Genomic DNA, 18642 nt, shown 5'->3' with positions numbered 1-18642 from the left:
GGCAGATTATCTTTCACCTTCCCAAAGGGCAGGAGTGGAACTCACTGTCCAATGGCAAACCTGACAACAACATAAAGGCACAGATGGCTCTGCTCGTTGGACCACAGCTACTTTATCCCGTCCTGACACAAATCAGAGAGGCAGCATGACCCAGGGGTTAGGGCACTAGCCTGGGACGTCGGAGACTGGGGTCCAACAGACTCCCTGCATGACCCTGGACAAGCCACTTGTCACAGAATTATAGAAATGCGGGGCTGGAAGGGACCATGAGTCTCTCTCTGGGCCTGGACAATGTGGATCATAGCACTGCCCTACCTCATGGGGTGCTGTCAGGATAGATAAATCCAGTAGCGATTGTGAGGTGCTGAGATACTACCCCACAGGGGGGCAGAGAAGTACCCTGGAGAAATCAAACTAGGTTACACTGAACTACAAAATCTGTAAAAACCTCAAGAAAATATGGACCAGACACCAAAAATAATGCAGGAATCATAAAAATGCCAGCTATGGAAAAATCCTCTCAATGTTTCTAAACGAGCATTAGTGCCAAATAGCAAATGAGATGAAACTTGCAGTTTAAAAGGCAGTATCAGAAGCACTGACATTCTAACTGCACAAAGAGGGATTGCAACACAAGAAAAAGGAAGTTTGATCTGGGCTGATACTGCCCAAGGGAGGAGAGCTCTCCAGCTTCACACTAAGCTTGTCGATACTAATCTATGCAACATTTACCAACCTACCGTATGCAACTACAGGTTGATGCTTTAAACTGAAACATTCACAGTATGGGAGTGGAAAAACTGCCACAAATTAGGAATCATCTTCTGCTAAACCCAAGCCTGGAAAGAATTTAACCGCAATCAAGAGAAAACAAAATCTTTATACTTGACTCCACCCAGAAAAGCTTAGAAACAAGTAACAAAACCTTTAAGAAGTGACTTTGTAACTCTACAGGCCAGAAGGTACCATTATGATCCTCGAGTTTGATTTGCAAATCACAGACCAGAGACCACCACCAAGAGATTCCTGGCTGAGCTTTAAGAGTGTTAAGAAAAAGGGATTTAATCTTGATTGAATGATCAGAAGTGATGGAGAACCCACCACATCCCTAGGTGGGTTGTTCCACTGGTCAGTTACCCCCATTATTACAATATTTGTGCCATATTTCCAGTTATTTGTCTGAAGTTTTAACTCCCATCCCTGGGATCTTGCTAGATTTTACCTTTGTCTGCTAGGTAATAGAGCTCTCTGCAGACAGATATCTTTTCCCTCTGTCAATGTTCCCTCCAATTTTTCCCATCCATGTGCAGAATGAATTTTGCTATGTGCACCAGTATGGAGGTGACGTGTGGTGGGGGTGGGGCCAAGGGGTTCGGAGTGTGGGAGGGGGCTCAGAGCTGGGGTGCAGGAGGTGAGGGCACTGGCTGGGGGTGCGGGCTCTGGGGTGGGGCCAGGGATGAGGGGTTCAGGGTGCGGGAAGGGGCTCAGGGCTGGGGCAGGGGGTTGGGGTGTGGGGGAGTGAGGGCTCCAGCTGGGGATGTGGGCTCTGGGGTGGGGCTAGGGATGAGGGGCCTGGGGTGCAGGCTGCCCCGAAGCAGCAGTGGGGAGAGAGGACTCTCCCCAGCTCTCTTCCCCCGCCACAGCAGCTCCGGGGCTGGGGGGAGTTCGGTGCGTGGCCCTTGGTGGCCTCCTGCACGGCCACGCAGGCACACACCTTACAGGGAACTTAGCCCCCCGTACGTATTTCTAGGCCGTGATCTAGTCATCTCAATCTTCTTCGTGTATAACAGATTGAGCCAAACACCCCTGTTTCCGTGATGAAACCCACCTGAGCGGGGGGCTCTTCGTAGACAGCAGACTCATCAGGGGGTTCCTCATACAGAGCGTCCTCTTCCACTTGCGGCTGGGACACCGGGGAGACTGGACTGTACCTGGTGTCCTGCAGAGCAGCGTCACCTGGAACGAAACGCAGAACACCTTGTGGTGTCAATCCCCTCACACACTGGCCCCTCCCTCCCGTCAGAGCCACGTGCCGGTCAGCTTTCTGAACCAAGCTCTGACCCGTAGACAGACGATCAGACGCGGGTATGCAGAAGGGGGGACCTGAAGGAAATGATCAGTGCATCAGGGTTGACAGCTTACAGCTCCTTCCATCCCTCTGAGTTTCGGAGAGAGGGATTGGGCTGGTTAACACTTATTTCGTACGGAAAATAGCTCCCCGTCCAATGGAAAATGTTGCCAAAAAATCCATTTGTCAAAATTTTCCAGTTTTCATCCCCCACTGTCTCAAAAAAAATTGTAAAGGGCTGGGGGGAAAAGCACCTCCGAAGCAGCCCCAGTAACAGGAAGACAGGGAGCAAGGAGGAAGAGAGGAGACCTGAGAACAGGCGGGTAAGATCACATTGGGCCACAGAGATGAACACAAGGAGCGTGCGTTAGAGCCCAGGAGGAGTTAGAGGATGGGGTGATGGAGCTGGAGAGTAATGATTTTAGCAATGCTTTTTTGGTAGATTGGAGATGAGGAAGGGGAATGGGCAAAAGAATGGGGTGTGGGAAGAAGAAAAGGTTCAGAGAACCACAGAAACTGGAAATGGACAAGCTTTATCAGATCCTCCAGCCGCTCTCCCGGGGCTATACAAGCGTGGGACCTTACACAGCATTTTCTACTATTGTATCCAGTCTGCTCAGAGAGCTGAGAGTGGAAACTGTCAGAGCCACTGTGGGACTTCCTCACCAGGACAAGGGTGGTGGGTCTCGGGAGACATCTAAACCTTTAGGCCAAGTCTACCTGATGAAATGCAGGTGTGGTGTACCGGGGTTGTCAGCAATCGCGTTTGTTGAACATGGTTTGTTCTTGTCTGCTCCTACAGCCAAACTGCATGCAGACAGGGTCATTAGGGGGACATTTCAAGGCACTAGAGGGTGCTAGGGAGAAACCTGTGTCCATGGCTGTGTCAATGTAAGGAATGATAAAAAAGAAAAACTCCTGGAAGCTACGTTTAGATGATTACAGAGGAAGCTTAAAGTTCAAGTGCTCTGCTGTGATCTTCTCGAAATGCTTCTGGTTCCATATGCAGAGCCACTTAGACGGGGGGGCTCCAGAATCTCAAGGGGTAGATGATGATGTTGAGAGGAGAGGTTAAGTTTATTAGACACAGAACTGGCGGGGGGGAACCTATTCAAAGGGGACAAGCTGCATCTTAACCAAATCAGGCACTGGAAGAGGGAAGGAGGTTTATTTAAACTAAAGGCTGATTGGGAGCTGACAGGCTGGGGAGCACTCAGATAGGAAGACACACCTGATAGAGGGGTCAGCAGCCACGGAGAAACCATGCAGGCAATAAAGGACAGGACGGATGTTACAGCTCCTCTGGCGGAAGGACAGCATGAGGTCACAGAGACATTAACTGGGTTTCCCTCCCCAAACTAATCTGTAAGCAGAGCTGTATCCTCCTTCAAAACCCTCCCGAGACGCACTTCTCCCCTGGGGCCTACAGGACATCACCAATGCACAATGGCCAGGCTAAGGCCAGACATCTTATTACCAACCCAGCCCCCACACTCGACCCTGACGACTGTGCACACAACCAGTCTAGGTAGCCACATGCGCTCGTCACCATTCCCCTTGTCCATCTTCTTCCCATGCCCTCTGCTTGTTAGGGACTGTCCTTTCCTGTGCAGAGCCCAGGGCAACGGGGCTCCTGAGAGCTGCTCGGCAATGTGCGAACAAGCCATTTCAGATCACTGAATGTCGGCAGCTGCCTGCTTCCCCTTAGGATCCCATAGGGCGATGGGAACGACACAATCCAGGAGACGGATCGCTAGCGGGATGCTGCAGGTTAGCCCTAAGCCTGACCAAGTTTAAGGTTCTTCCTCCTCAGCACAACAGCGACCCCTAGTGGGGAATGCATGAATACGTACCAGCTGCAACACGGGTGGTAGTATGGAACCTGCTATCAGTGAGGAGCTGCCAAAATCTTAACCGACTCCCTATAAAAAGTTCTGATGTAAGGGCTGTGCCCCAGTATGTATTTTTTTGTACCCACAGGGTTACTGTACGTCCATATTTTCCCGGGAGGAATTTTTAAATTTTAAATTTTAAAAATTCCTCCCGGACAGTGATTTAAGAACCAAGAAGCCTGACCTGTCCAGGAAAACACCCATGTGTGTTAACCCTGCCTAAAGTTCTTGGTTAAAAAGATGGGCCTGAGCTAGAAACGAGCTCCGTTTCACAAGTGTGGGGCCCCGCCACGCCCTGGGGGTGTGCTAAGGGGACCAGATGTCCCGATTTTACAGGGACAGTCCCGATTTTGGGGTCTTTTTCTTACATAGGCTATTACCCCCCATCCCCTGTCCTGATTTTTCACACTTGCTGTCTGGTCATCCTAGGGTGTGCACATGTGTGGGTCCCAGCTGCTCCCTGCCCCCCTCATTGAAGCAGGTGTGCAGGGTTACTGCCCTGGGAACTGCAGGGCACCAGTGGACGTGGGGCCAGCTGCAGACAGGGGTGTGGGACAGGGCTAGCTGGAGGCAGGTGGTGCGAGGCTGGCTGCGGGCAGGGCAGGGGTGCAGAGCTGGCTGGAGACAGGAGGGTGCAGGGTTGGCTGGAGACAGGAGGGTGCAGGGCTGGCTGTGGGCAGGGCAGGGGGTGTGGGGCTGGCTGCGGGCAGGGCAGGGGGTGCGGAGCTGGTTGGAGACAGGAGGGTGCGGGGTTGGCTGGAGGCAAGGGGGTGCAGGGCTGGCTGGAGGCAGGGCAGGGGGTGCGGCTGCGGCAAGGGCTGGCTGGAGACAGGAGGGTGCGGGGTTGGCTGGAGGCAAGGGGGTGCAGGGCTGGCTGCGGGCAGGGCAGGGGGTGGCTGGAGGCAGGGGCTGGCTGCAGGCAGGGGGTGCAGGGGGTGGCTGGAGGCAGGGGCTGGCTGGATACAGGGCAGGGGGTGCGGCAGGGGCTGGCTGGAGACAAGAGGGTGCGGGGTTGGCTGGAGGCAGGGCAGGGGGTGGCTGGAGACAGGGGCTGGCTGCGGGCAGGGCAGGGGGTGGCTGCAGGCAGGGGGTGCGGGGCTCGCAAGCAGAGCGGCTTGGAGCAGCCCAGGCCCAGCAGAGCAGCCAGGGACCCACCCGGCAGCAGCGGCAGCCCCAGGGCCAGGGGTCGGGGGAGCAGCAGCAGCACCAGGGCTCGTGCCCAGGGGGCAGCCCACGTGGCTCCCGCAGCGCAGCGCCCCCGGTGGCTGGAGGAGGAATTACATCACTTCCCGGCCGGAGCCCATCAAAGCCTCAGCGCCCCCTGCAGGGAAGCGGGTTAACCACCGGTTCTAAAACTGCTTCAAAATTTAACCACCGGTTTGCGCGAACTGGTGCGAACCGGCTCCAGCTCCCCACTGCCTTGCATGGTCTCATGTTCCTTGAAATACAGAAGCTGGTTGCTTTACAGTCATAGTGTTTAAGCCCAGAAGGGACCACCAGATCATCTAGTCTGGCCTCCTGTTTAGCACAGGCCACCAGCACCGCCCAGCACGCTCACACTAAACCCAACCACCCACGTTAGACCTGCTTTGTGCAGTGCCTCCCCCGCATGCAGCTTTCGGGGGCTCTGGTGGTTTGTGTCTGGGTCCATTGACTTTTGTTTCTGAAGGAAAGAAGCAGGCGGAGAGGAGAGTCGGTCACCAGCCCTAATCACAGACCAGCAGCACCATCCAAACCACCTCTCCATGCTGAATCCCTGCAGGGCTGCCTGCGAGAAGGAACCAACCCTCTCAGCACTAAGGGAGAAAACCGGGGGTGAAGGTAGCAGGTGCCAGGACCAGGTACGGGAAGAGGAAGAGATGCAGCAAAGAGAACTTCACCGCAGTGTGGCTGATGAATATTTAGCAGAGCCAAGCAGCTACAGGGCAGTACGCTGGAGATAGACCCTCATACAGGGAAGGGGCTGCTTCAGTGCTGCAAAGCATCAGCTAGCTGGAGGAAAGGCCATCTGCAACTCGAGGCATGCACAGAAACAAAGCAGGACTGGTCAGAGAAGGCTAGATCCATGGATAACTTTGTCCTATATGTCCACGCTGCCCCTGGTAGGAAGCTCTCTGCAGCAGGGACACTGCCAGGCTTCCCTCCCACTCTGAACAGTCAAAACATTTGGCTCCTGAGGACACTGTTATAAAAGAGACGTGATGTCTCAGAATGTACATCAGAGAATTAAGCCTCTGGCAGCTTTGCTGTAACCCAGGAATCAGGCCCACTGTCAGCTTCCTTATCACCAAAGCCAAAACAACAGTAATCCTGAACTCTTCCAGCTCAAAGACCTCATTATCCCCATTTTACAGACGGGAAAACTGAGGCACATAACAGGGCAGTGACTTTACTACTTGTCTACTGCGTGAACGTGGGTGAGATAGGAATAGAACCCAGGTCTTTCAAGTCCCAGCCCAGTGCACTATTCAACAGGCCACACGAGCCAAGCACACTGAGACTTGTATTTTATTACAGCATTTGGAGTAGTGGACATAAGAACAGCCACAATGGGTCAGAAAAAAGGTCCATCTAGCCCATTATCCTGTCTTCCGACAATGGCCAATGCCAGGTGCCCCAGAGGGAATGAACAGAACAGGTAACCATCAAGTGATCCATTCCTTGCCACCCATTCCCAGCTTCTGGCAAACAGAGGCTAGGGACACCATCCCTGTGCATCCTAGCTAATAGCCATTGTTGGACCTATCCTCCATGAATTTACCTAGTTCTTTTTTGAACCCTGTTATAGTCTTGGCCTTCACAACATCCTCTGGCAGGGAGTTCCACAGATTGACTGTGCGTTGTGTGAAAAAATACTTCCTTTTGTTTGTTTTAAACCTGCTGCCTATTAATTTCATTTGGTGACCCTAGTTCGTGTGTTATGAGAAGGAGTAAATAACACTTCCCTATTTATTTTCTCCGCACCAGTCATGATTTTATAGACCTCTATCATATCCCCCCTTAGTTGTCTCTGTTCCAAGCTGAAAAGCCCCAGTCTTATTAATCTCTCCTCAAATGGAAGCTGTTCCATACCCCTAATCATTTTTGTTGCTCTTTTCTGAACCTTTTCCATTTCCAATACGTTCCTATGAATTTTACAAGGTGGTTATATTGATGTACCAAGTTCCCCAGGTCCCCTTGAACCTCTTGGGATGGAACCTTTCTATGTTGGGTCCCAGAGAGAGCATTCTGGGGACAATCCGAAAGAAAACCCAGAAGTATCCTTTTTCAGCTTTAAAAAAAACAGAAGATGTTCTCCACGAGTAAATTAAATATGGGTGAATTTCAGTACTTCAACCTTTTAGCACTCTGTCCTCCTGGAAGCATAACCTTGTAACAGTACACAAAGGAAATAAAAGGAATGTTGTACTCCACCGTAAAAATAATTTGTGGGGGAAAGGGGGAGTCATAATAAGCCTGGGTGTCACTTTAAGTATGGAGTTGCAACCAGCACCTCTACAGCCCAGGAAGATTAGGCAAAGCAGAATCATAGCCCATGACCCCGGTGTGCAAGGTGCTGTACAAACACAGAACTCCTCCATGTTGTATGTACTGTGACATTTAGGTCATAATAAATAGCCTAACTAGAAATAAAAATAATAATGTTACGTATCTGCAATGCAGGGGAGTTTGCGTTACTATGAGAGATCCTTCCCTTTTGCACACTCTGGATTTTGCATCTGAACATGCAGCGCAAATGTTGTGTTACTGTCAATTTAAAATACATTGTATCCTTGTTTTGTTTTTAAAAGAAAATAAAGGAAAAGGAGAGAATAGGAGCCATCTGTGTGTTTTTACTTAGTTCTAATGCATTTGAAAAGCACCTAACACACTTAAATACATAAACTGGGCCCTGCTAACTGAGCACGTTCAGACAAGCGCTCTCAAGTTTGCCTGCTTTTAGATTTTTAGGCATCTCTTCCCCACAGCAAAAGCCTGCTGGCTCATAAAGACCATTCACATGCACAGTTTGGAGTCCAGCCATTGGAGTTGGTGAGCAAAAAAGACACAATGCTGAGAAGCTGGATCATTCCCCACTCTCCAACAATGCCAGCAGCTGAAAGGACCGTCTTCAGACTTAGCAAACAAAGTCATTCCTGGTCTGAGATACAGCAAGCAAAGTTTCTGGCCCAAAGGAGATTTTTTCAGAAAGTTATGGGCATGTGAAGACAGAATGAAACTAAGCCATGACAACCCTAGAAATATCCTGTACTTCTGCAGAAGCCACAATAGCTGGCAGACCTGCTCCGAGAGCCAAAGTGAAAGCTCTCCCCTGGTGACATAGGTGCTGGAACTAGGGGGGCTGCAGCACCCCCTGGCTTGAAGTGGTTTTCATTATATACAGGGTTCACAGTTTGGATCAATGGCTCTCGGCACCCCTACGATAAACACTGTTCCAGCACCGCTGCCTAGTGACCTGGTGGGGAAGGTAAAGCAACTCACCTGAGCCAGGAACTGGAGAGGCTGGAGGTGTCTCCTGAGCAGAGGGATAGACAAGGGAGGGTGGATGAAAGGCCTGGGTAGCTGAGTGGACTGGGGAGGCCGGAGCGTGGGCAGGGCTGCTCTCCTTCTGCAGGAAGGGGCTCCGTAGCTTGCCTGGGAAGGACGAAAGCAAGAAACACACTAGGCACTTCAAGCAAGCGAGCTTTTCAGAGACAAGTACACCTGGGAAATACCTACTCTTCGCTCCACCATCTCTGCGCTTACCCCTTTCGAAGCAGCTATCGCAGTCGGAACCAACTGTTCCGGTGCAGCACTGCTCTGAAAAGTGACTCGGGAGAAACGGCACCTTCTCACTCAGCTGATCTGCCCCCGAGATCTGTGGGATTTACTGTCCGAGACACAGTCTTATTGCCTAGTATTCCTGAGTCCCAGTCCCAGGGACTACCACGAGAACATCCTATCACTTTCTATATCCCCTGCTACACTGTTACAACAAAAGGCAGAATGCCAGGCAGGGGGACCTATGGACAACAGCCTCATTCACTACCCAAACCCACTTCAGTTGCTCTCCATCCTGTGCACTAAACAAGGCAGGTGTCCCTTTGGAAGCATATGCACAAGGAGGCCAAATTAAGGATGCAGGGGAACCTCCATTCTGGCATTGCCTAACGTCTGCGTGCTTGACTTTGCAAAAGGTAGTAACGTTCTTTTAGCTTACTTTTCCGTATGACATTTCCTAGGTTTTAAGAGAAAACTGCAAAAACAAAAGTGCCCTCATGGGGAGCCACGGACTGCAGCCATAGGTCACCAGCAGGCTTTGACCCTCAGGTCTGTAGGAAAGTCCTCTACCCCCCGAGCTAAAGGAATAGCAGCTAGCCACCAGGCAACAGTTATCGTCTATGTCCACCATGAGAGGGGGATGTTACACACACTTTCCCAGTAAGGCTCTGCCTACCCTGCACGGTGCACAATTCTGCTAGACAACAGTGGAGCGTGGAGTATCAAGGGTCTTAGGCTCTAATCCTGGCTCTGGGAAGGGTCTGTTACAGCAGTGGTGGAGGTTACAACCTAGCCAAGTATATAGCCGTATTACTTGAGGGAGGCGGTGGCTAAGTGAATAAGGTGGCTAAGTGAATAAGACCCGGGGCTCATGTTAAGAGACCTGCGTTCTGTTCCCTTCTCTGCCAGATATGACTATGTGAGCCACAATAAGGGTTGTGAAGCACAAAGTAACACTAAAAGCAGTCAGCGGGAGAGGCGAGATTTGAATTACCACTCGCCTGGCTTCCAACACAGCGTGCTCTCAGGCTAAAGAGTGTTTTGCTGGGAGGGTGCAAGCGGGTAGCTATTTAACTGAGCGAGGCTTTGGAGCATGCCCGGGGCAGACAGAACGTTCAGTAAATTAAATCTTGAGCCAATACTATGATGCATATGCAAATGACAATTTCCTGGGACTAATCACCAGGTTTGGCCAACTTGACTTTTAGGACAGCGGAGGCCACCTCTTTTACATCAGGACTATCTGCTGTCAAATTTCAGGTACCTACTGCAAACCCTGGAGATGCCAGAGTTGTTCGAAGAAGCAGGTGGAAAACGTCTAAACACCAGCAGCAACAGCCCCTTGGAACACAAAGTAAGACATTTTCCACTGCTCCACTAAGCTACTGCTTGCTTATTTACCAATGGCAGTACAGGGAGTCTGGGGCAAAGCAGGGATTGAACCCAGTTCTTCCATCCTAGTACCCCAGCTACATCACCAACCCTCCTTTGAACTGGTCTTCACTTGTGGCGCTGAAGGTCCCTGGTTCAAACTGGGGTGGTGAAGCTAGTGAAAATCATGGAAGTCAGGGTCTCTTCTAGACTTAACAGTCACAAACCTATTTTTGCTGAAGCATTAAAAACATTCAGGAGACAGCAGAGACAAGCATGGAAAATCTCAGCCTCAACAGCCAGGTGAAGTTATTAGCTGCTGAAAAAGAGAAGCTTATAATGGGAAGTCTCTCGGCATTGCTCCATCTATACTGCAGGTCACACAGGGGTGCGATAGGAGTTTTATCGGAACTGGAATGACCACTGTAACTCACATGCTGCCTCTGGCACTCAGGAGTCGCATGCCTGTCCCAAACACATGCTGATAACACCTTCATATCACACGCTCCCTATGTATTTACCTGTAAGCTGTACCTTACCATGGCATTGACTGTGTCTTTCCTGAGGAGCTTTATAACCCCTGAACAGGCTATCAGTTCTCTCTGCTGATGTCCCACTCTTGCTTTATACCTGGTTGGGAACCGAAGGCTGCTGTTTCTGAGGGCATAGACCTCTCCTTCTGTTTGAAGATATCCCGTGGGTTCACTGATCTTTGTGCTATCAGCGATGCTGCTTCCTGGGAGGAAAAAAGAGCACACGCGCATTATTCCCATGGCTGGATAATCGATTCTGTCACCTGGCTCTGCAATACACGATGCTGCAGATGGTTTGGTTTTCAAGGTAAGAACGAATCTCATTTCCTAGCTCCCTGGGTATTGTTTACCCACCTGCCTAGAACAGCTTTAGAACAGTTCTGTTCACTTCCTCCAGCTAGGTACAAGTCAGTGCTGAGAGGTCACTTGTATTCATCAGCTCCAAGTCCTAGAGGGGTCGTGGTTTCATCACTGTTACTGTGCTGTGCACGTTTTCAACTGAGTAATTAACCACTGGAACAATTTACCCAGGGTCGTGGTGGAGTCTCCATCACTGCACGTTTTTAAATCAAGACGGGATGTTTTTCTAAATCCTCTAGGAATTATTGTGGGGACTTTCTCTGGCCGGTGTGATACAGATGAGACTTGATCACAATGGTCCTTTTCTGGCCTTGGACTCGACAAGGCCTCTGGTAGAATGGATATGGTGGTATCACAGGACGTAGTCACAACCCGCAGATGACACCAAGGCCTATGCTACCACCTTGCCCTGTGATTCCTTCTCAGCACTGGCCCTCGGCCTGCATGAAACAGGCAGCTGGAAAACAAGGTGTCACCAGTATGGCACATGGAGGCTCTCGCTTGTTCTGTTAAAGTCCTCTATTGGGGAGCTCCTCAGGAGCAGCAGACAGGCCTCACTTCTGACTGGGAACTCAACTGGGAAGCCTAAATTTCACCTCCCCCCCGCCCAGAAATACAGGAAAGTTGTAGGAAGAACAAGACCCAGCCACTAGGGCAGGAGACCAGCAGCCATCAGTGGAGGCCTGGAGCAAGCCCCTGCACCCATAGGATTGGCTGGGGGAGGGCAGCGAAAGCTCCCCAGCTCCCAGGAGCGTCAGGGACAAGCACCTGTGCCACCAAGAGAACATGGGCATGAGGAGGCAGTTAGGAGTCCATGCCCCTCAGAAGACCCACAGCCCACAACAAGTTGGGGAACAGGCTACCCAGCGCTCAGGAGACCCACAGCCGGCTGTGCGGGCCTTAGAAAGTAACTCAGAGCCCCCAGGAGACAAGCCCCCAACTGAAGAACCAGGCAGTGTGGTGTGACTGAACAGTCCACGCCGTGTCCCCAGCACTCTGAGGGGAAGGGAGCAAAGGAAGGGTTACAGCGAGGGTCGGTTCACTCCGTGTGCACTTAGAAGTGGCAGGAAAAGGAGGGCACTGCCCTGCCATGGACTGCCCGTGGACCCGGCTGGCGCAGCCGTAGCTGTCGGTGCTGGCAGCAGATCATGGGAGCGCCTCCTCTCACGTACCTGGGCTTTCTCCACAGACTCGCTCCTCCGGAGGCCCCTCCGCTGGGCGGCCTGATGCTCCTCTTCCTGCTCCTTCTGCAGCACAAGACAACCCTTTGCTCTCACAGCCACAGAGACAAGGATCTCTCACCCAGCCCCCATGTCAAATCCCGCCCTGAAACGTGGCTTCCCCTGGCTCCAGGGGGACGGGAACGAGGAGCAGCATCGGAAGGATGGTCATTACAGAGCCAGACAGCCAAATGCTGGACACATCCAGTGTGCCAGGCTTTGGAACCTGCCTATGAGAGTGGCCGACAGCTGATGCTCTGACAAAGCCACTCTCTGTCCAACGCACCTGGCCAGATGGACAGTTCTGCAGGTGATGGATGAGTCATTCCTGCCCCCTACACACGTTCCGCATGGGAAGCCCTGACACTGGCTCAGCCTGTCTGGAGCTCCCCCAGACGCAGTCCACGCTGCGCTATTCTAGGGGATCCTGCCCCCTCCCCAGATTTCTGCAAGAGTCCCGAATAAGAGGTCAAAGGGACGCGACTGTCAAAACTCACCCATTGCCTCTTCTCCTTGTCCCTGCTCTGGGTATCCTGCTGCTGCTGGAATTTCCTGCCGTTGTAAATAAACTGGAGTTAAATAATAACCAGGCCGCTCTGCCCCTAGAGCCAAGCAGCCCAGCTGGGCGGAGCTCCCCGGCTCTCTGCACAGACAACCTTACAGCGGGGTGCTGCCCTCACTCCTTCCACTAAAATTGTCGATTTAGGGGCTCCCCTCTGTCATATGAGCAATCCCCATCCTTGCCATAGCATTCACAAGGAAGGACCCCCACCCCCCCATTCCCAGACTTCCTCATCGCCGCAGCAAGTACCTGGCAGCCGAGCCTGTGGGGCAAACAGGCCAGCTCCAGGAGCGGGAGGGAGGGTGAAGCATTCCCCAAGGTTCGGGCTTAATATGGAAGGGTCGGGGGGATGAGGATAGGTGTGTCAGCCCCGAGAGGAGACCACCCCCCACCCCACTATCAGAGTCATGTAGGTGGGGCCCCTGGGCAGTAGCAAGGAGACGTGGCCACTCCAGCTTCTCTGATCGCTTTTCAGGCAACACCACAGGGCCCTTTCCCCCCCCAAAACACCTTCAGGGGTGGGGGAAAGAACTCCCTCCCCAGAGGGGCCTGGGCAGACAGAGACTGGGGGGCTGTTCCTCCCCCCAACCCCGGGCTCTGTGAAAGGAATGCTGGAGCCAGGATATCCCTGGCCCCACTGGAAGGACGAAGGGAGGTCAGAGCCCACGTGGACAGTTTCTAGTGGCAGTAAAACCAGCCATCGCTCTCCCCGCCCCGTGTCCTTAGTGGCAGAGATGTTTTGGGGGGAGGAAAGGGGTTGCTATATCCAGCCCCCGCTCAGGAGGGCAAGGGGGGGGCATTGCTGCCTGTTCCTTTGGCAGGGGGCAGTGCTGGTACCCATCCTACCCCCTGCGCCTATCAGTGCATGGCTTTGGGGATGGGCTTGCTCCCTGCCTGTCTATCATGCTCCTTGCTGGCTCTGGGGTGGCTACTCATACCGCCGCTGGGGACACAGGACCAATGAGATGCCCTATCAGGCTCCAAGCCGGGGGCAAGGCTCACTCTTGTTAGGAGGAGCTATAAAACACCCCCAAAACATACTACAGTCTCACACCAAAAGGATTAACAGAGTCAAGGTTGCCAGACTGCAGAATCCACCAACACAGACTCCCAAAGAACGTGGAAATAAGCAGTTACATTCCTCAACAGCCCTGCACTGCAACCAACAGGCACCCTTCAGCTCCGGCCACATTGGCTGCTTATATTGTGTGGCCTTGAGAGATTGCAATGTCCTAGAGCTGTAGGTGTGTGTACCGGGGGGGGGGGGAGGGGAACGTCCCTAAATGCGGGACAGGGTCAGAGTGCAAACAGTGGATGCAAGAGGTGGTCCTGTAGCATTCAGGGAACCGTCCGTGAATGGGCGAGCTGTGCTTCCAGCCATGGTTTGAACGCCCAGCATTTGTTCTCAGGTAGCAGCGACAAAACCGAGATCTGCGTGCGTGCCAGGGCAGTAGGCGTATTGCCAGCGACCAACACAGTAACAGCCTGGGCACGGACGCCACTGTGGTTGTACTGTACAATACTATGGATGGCCACAGGGTTAGATATCAAGATGAGAGAGTGTCACCTCTAAGGCTGGGCTTATGGTTGCGCCAATCGGAGCCCTGGTCCGATGGACCGAGCAAGGTCTGTTAGCTGGGGCTCCTCTCTCGAGTCCGAGGGGGCTGCTTGAGGGAGAAGGCATCTCCTCCGCCTGGGTGATTTACCAGACAGGAGCCCATCCAACAGGATTTACTAGGCCCTTCGGACCGGGACTCCAGGGCATAGCCTTAACTCTGACCTCAAAGACTGTGAAACATCAGCGAGTGACTCGTTGTCATACTGCCTAGCAACAGGCAAGCCAGTCGGAGGCTGGAGCTGTGTGTCTCTCCTCACAATTGGGAGGGTGTGTACTGTGGGTGGTTGGCTGTTTGTACAGGAGGCGAGGGTGTTACGGAGGCGAGCAGCCCGGGTGCTTCTGAAAGTGGCTGTTGCCTGAATGGTGACTTCCTGGATTTTCAGCAATTGCACGGATAGGAAATGCACTGGAGGAACTTTAACTGAGCGCTCACGTTGTTGTGTGCGGACAGACAGAGCGAGTCGGCCACTCCCTGAAACCCACCGGGCCACACACTTCCCCCCTCTGCTGACAGGAATGGGGAGACTGGCACAGTGAAGGGGACATTGAGGAGAGATGCCAGAGATCTGGCTGGAAGGGCACTGGGACTGTCTTCTGAGGCGAGGGTGGAGCATTCACTACATAGGTCCTCGCCCCTGAGTCCTACACTCTGCAGCGTGGGATTGCTAGCCTGATGGGGAGAATAAAGCAGCCCCTGGGTCAGAGAGAAGGAGACCAGACAGACCCCTGGGATAAGGCAAGGAAGCCATTAGAGCGTCTCAGTGCAAAGAAGAGTCTCACTTCTGAGCATCAATCTCGCTGGATCTCTCTTTAAATCTTCGCTCACGCCCGGCTGCTTCCTGCAGCTCCCGCTCCCGGTGCTCTTTGTCCAGCCGCTGTCGCTCCTCGTCCGCTCTCCTCTTCTCCTCCAGCCGGCGGTTCTCCTCGTCTTTCTAAGGACAGGAGCGTGCCAAGGCTGGTTAAAGCTGCCAGCACAGGAGAAAAATCCCCACAGCTCTCTCCTCACCATGTCTTTGTAGTTTAATCACCAACCATCATGGGAGATTTACAGCTGGTTACAGTGTTGTCCACTACAGCTGGACTGTGTGCAGCCCTGATTGCTCTAACGTCACCCCACACACTCCTGGGAGGGCTCCTTCAACCTCCACATGGAGGGCGGACCCAGAAACACAGAATCTTCCCTCAAAGACCTTGCTTGTTCATGTAAGCACAAGTCACAGAAGCCCTGACAGCGATCAGGGCCATGCCCTGAGACCGAGCCCTCCCATTCCTGATGGGAACAGAGAACGGAACACCTGGGACCTGTAGCCCATAGGGCTAGCTTAGCTTTTATTGTAGTCACTGTAACACAAGGAACCTACAGGCCTGTGCCCTGTAAGACATTAGCATAAGCAAGTTAGCATAAGTATAGTCATGTAAAGTAGGCCTGTTACCCTGGTCATAGATAAATGGCCTGACAACGACCATTAGCTGTTGGGGAACTAGGAATACCTGGCTGAATAGCAGGAGTTGGAACCTAATGGTAACTGGTAACCACAGTAACATGGAAGTGATAGCCACAAAACAGCTTGAGAATGAAAACACAGGTATGATAATGAGAATTAATATGTTAACCTATCGGTAAGGCTGCGAATCGTTCACGGAGGTCAGGGAAATCATGGCTTCCATGACTTCCCGTGATCTCCGTGAATTTTGCAGCACTGGTGTGGCTGATCCCAGCAGCTGGGGAAGCCCCAGGGCCAGCCGCAGCTCTGGCAGCCCTGTTAACTCACTCAGGTACTTATCCGGCCGCCATCACCACAGTATCTGCACACCTGATAACCTCCAATACATTTAAGGTCACGCACACACTCCCATGAGGTAAGGCAGGGCTACGGTCCCCTATCCTACAGAGGCACAGAGTGGCTAAGTGATTTCCCTTGGGACACTCAAAGGAAGTCTGTAGCAGAGCAGGAAATGGAAGCGCGGTCTTCCAAGACCTAGTGCAATTGCCTAACCATTGGACCATCCTTTCTCTGTCTGGCCAGAACTGAGGAAACCACCACTTGTCTCCAGTGTTTAACCTCCGGCTCCTAGGCAGGCTCATGGCTGGTTTACACATGGTATGCATGCAGAAATGACTAGCCTGGTTTCTAAATCTGCCCTGAGCAGCTAATACACAAGAGACTTGCAACACCACCCTACATGCCAGTACTCTGGATGCCTCCAGGCCAGGACGCAGAGACAGCACCGGCTGTCTACCCAGAGATAGACCCCTATCCATAGCCAGCCTCACATCCTGCTGCCCCTCTCCACAGCATCTCAGAGCATCCATCACCAAATGCGCCTGTCACGTATCCAAGAGGCTGCAGGAAGGAACAGAAATGACCTGAAGTGGTTACGGTCCTTCCCCTCAGACTGAACCCAGAGGGTCCTTATGGGGAGCCCTTCCTCCAACACCCTCATCAGTGGAGCCCCACAAGGCTCCGTCCTCTCCCCCACGTACAGGAAGCCATTGGAGGGCTGCTGAGACAGCATGGGCCTGAGTGCCAGCAGGACAAGTACGACCCCCGGCTCCAGACATCCGCCGTGTCAAACAGAGCAGCACCGCTGCCTTGCTCTCTCAGTGCCTCGTCAAAATCGAAAGTGCAGCTGGCCAAGCTGAGCCCAGGCCAGACTGGGCGGCAGGGCGCGCTTTGGCGAACTTGCTTCCTTTGTAACATCGCCCACCGTCAAAGGCACCCGCCCTCAGAGGGTTAGCTTGGTCTGCGACCTAGGGCTCCTTTTCAGACTTCTCTCTGCTACCGCATGCCCCAACAGGCAGTTGGGCAAAACATGTCCACTTCCAGCTGGGCCTGGCGGGGAGATTGCGCTGTCCCAGCGGACACAGCCCTGGCCACACAAATGCTCACATCCGGGACCTGCAGGCTTCACTGTCACAGGGATTTAGATCCAGGGCTGAGTCAAACACCTGTTAAGGACTGCAGCGGCCTGACTGCTTAACCAAACCTGCCGCAGCATTCCACTCAGCACACTGGTTCCCTAGTCACAGCCCTCTTGGGATCCGACCTCTTTCCCCGAGAGACCCCTTCCCCTCCAGAGCCATGACCTCCCACGACAGCTACAGCCCACTTCAACCATGAACCTGCCGACCGTCAGTGGGAGCCTCGAGAGGGCAGGAGCCAAGACGCTCACTAGAGCTAGACCAGACTACGGAACTCACTGCTACAAGAGAGAAGAGACCACAAACCTCAGTACATTCAGAACTCAGTATATGCAGAATCTTTACACACACACACACACACACACACAAACTCATCAACCTAATGATTCAAAAGGCTGGGGAAGAAGAACAGAGCTTATTGTTATTCTGGAAGCTCTCAGGTGCTATGAGATGAGGACCAAATAAGAATCTCGATGGGCACTGAGGGACAGTGCCACGGAGATGAGCTGCCTAGAAAACTTACACGTCTCCACTTAATTTTCAGCTGAAGCAAAATTTCCTTCCAGCCCTCGCTCCTGCATTTTGGGTTCATGTAGAAATATCAGGACTTCTGCTTACAAACCCGGCAGGACACGCGGGAGTCAGGACTGCTCCCAATACTTTCTCCAGTCACTTCTATAGCAGCTGGAAACAGTCACCCCCACGAAAGCAGAACAAACCCTTCCCATACCCAGGAGTCAGCAAAACCCAGCCTTAGGAAGGGGAGGAAGAGGCAGTTAGTGACCCAAAAAGCTCAGGTTAAATCCGAGCACCTTACCCAAATCAAGCCTCCCTCAGCAATCCAATGCTTGGGGACTCACCTCTGCTTTGGCCCAGAAGTTATCTTTACCGACCCTCTTGATTTCAGACATGGCGTTTGTCTTCTGATAGACAGAACTCTAGAGGTGGACAAGAGAAACACACAGCTGAGGCAGTCTGTATATAATCAGGATCTAGTGGTCAGAAAATTGCAGCAGCCTGGCAACACACCCCAGCATCTTTCAGGTTCCCCTCCCAGGATAGCGCGCCCAGAACTGTTCAACAGGACCATTAAGTGCCTGATTCTGTGCAACAGGCCAAGCAGTCTCCACATTCCCCCAACCTTGGAGAGGGCCCGGGAAAGGGAAAGTCCAGTGGAATGCTGAAAACCTGTTTATGACTCCGCATGGGCCAGACCCTGAAGTCTGGCCCAGAGAGAGATAGGAAGTTGTAATTGGAGAGCTGCATTTTAGAGACAGACAAAACTGGCAGGATGAAGGGGGGGAAATTACCCAAAAGACAGTGGTAAATATATA

The 18642-nt window shown here is 52.6% G+C and overlaps 1 protein-coding gene across 1 annotated transcript in view; it reads right to left on the bottom strand.

Annotated features, from left to right (window-relative positions):
* DBNL (drebrin like) overlaps positions 1 to 18642 on the bottom strand; it is a 35579-nt gene that overhangs the window by 3593 nt on the left and 13344 nt on the right. Inside the window, exons 6-12 of the mRNA XM_074939946.1 lie at positions 18169 to 18246; positions 15166 to 15317; positions 12703 to 12757; positions 12158 to 12232; positions 10723 to 10828; positions 8443 to 8595; positions 1829 to 1956 (exon numbers count right to left, since the gene is read on the bottom strand). Of these exons, the coding sequence (XP_074796047.1) occupies positions 1829 to 1956; positions 8443 to 8595; positions 10723 to 10828; positions 12158 to 12232; positions 12703 to 12757; positions 15166 to 15317; positions 18169 to 18246 (747 nt within the window). The remainder of the gene's footprint in view (positions 1 to 1828; positions 1957 to 8442; positions 8596 to 10722; positions 10829 to 12157; positions 12233 to 12702; positions 12758 to 15165; positions 15318 to 18168; positions 18247 to 18642) is intronic.

Source organism: Natator depressus, chromosome 26, assembly GCF_965152275.1.
Source record: "Natator depressus isolate rNatDep1 chromosome 26, rNatDep2.hap1, whole genome shotgun sequence".
NCBI classification, from domain to species: Eukaryota; Metazoa; Chordata; order Testudines; family Cheloniidae; genus Natator; species Natator depressus.
The sequence above is the reverse complement of the archived record's forward strand: the minus strand, read 5'-3'. Positions and strand labels throughout refer to the sequence as shown.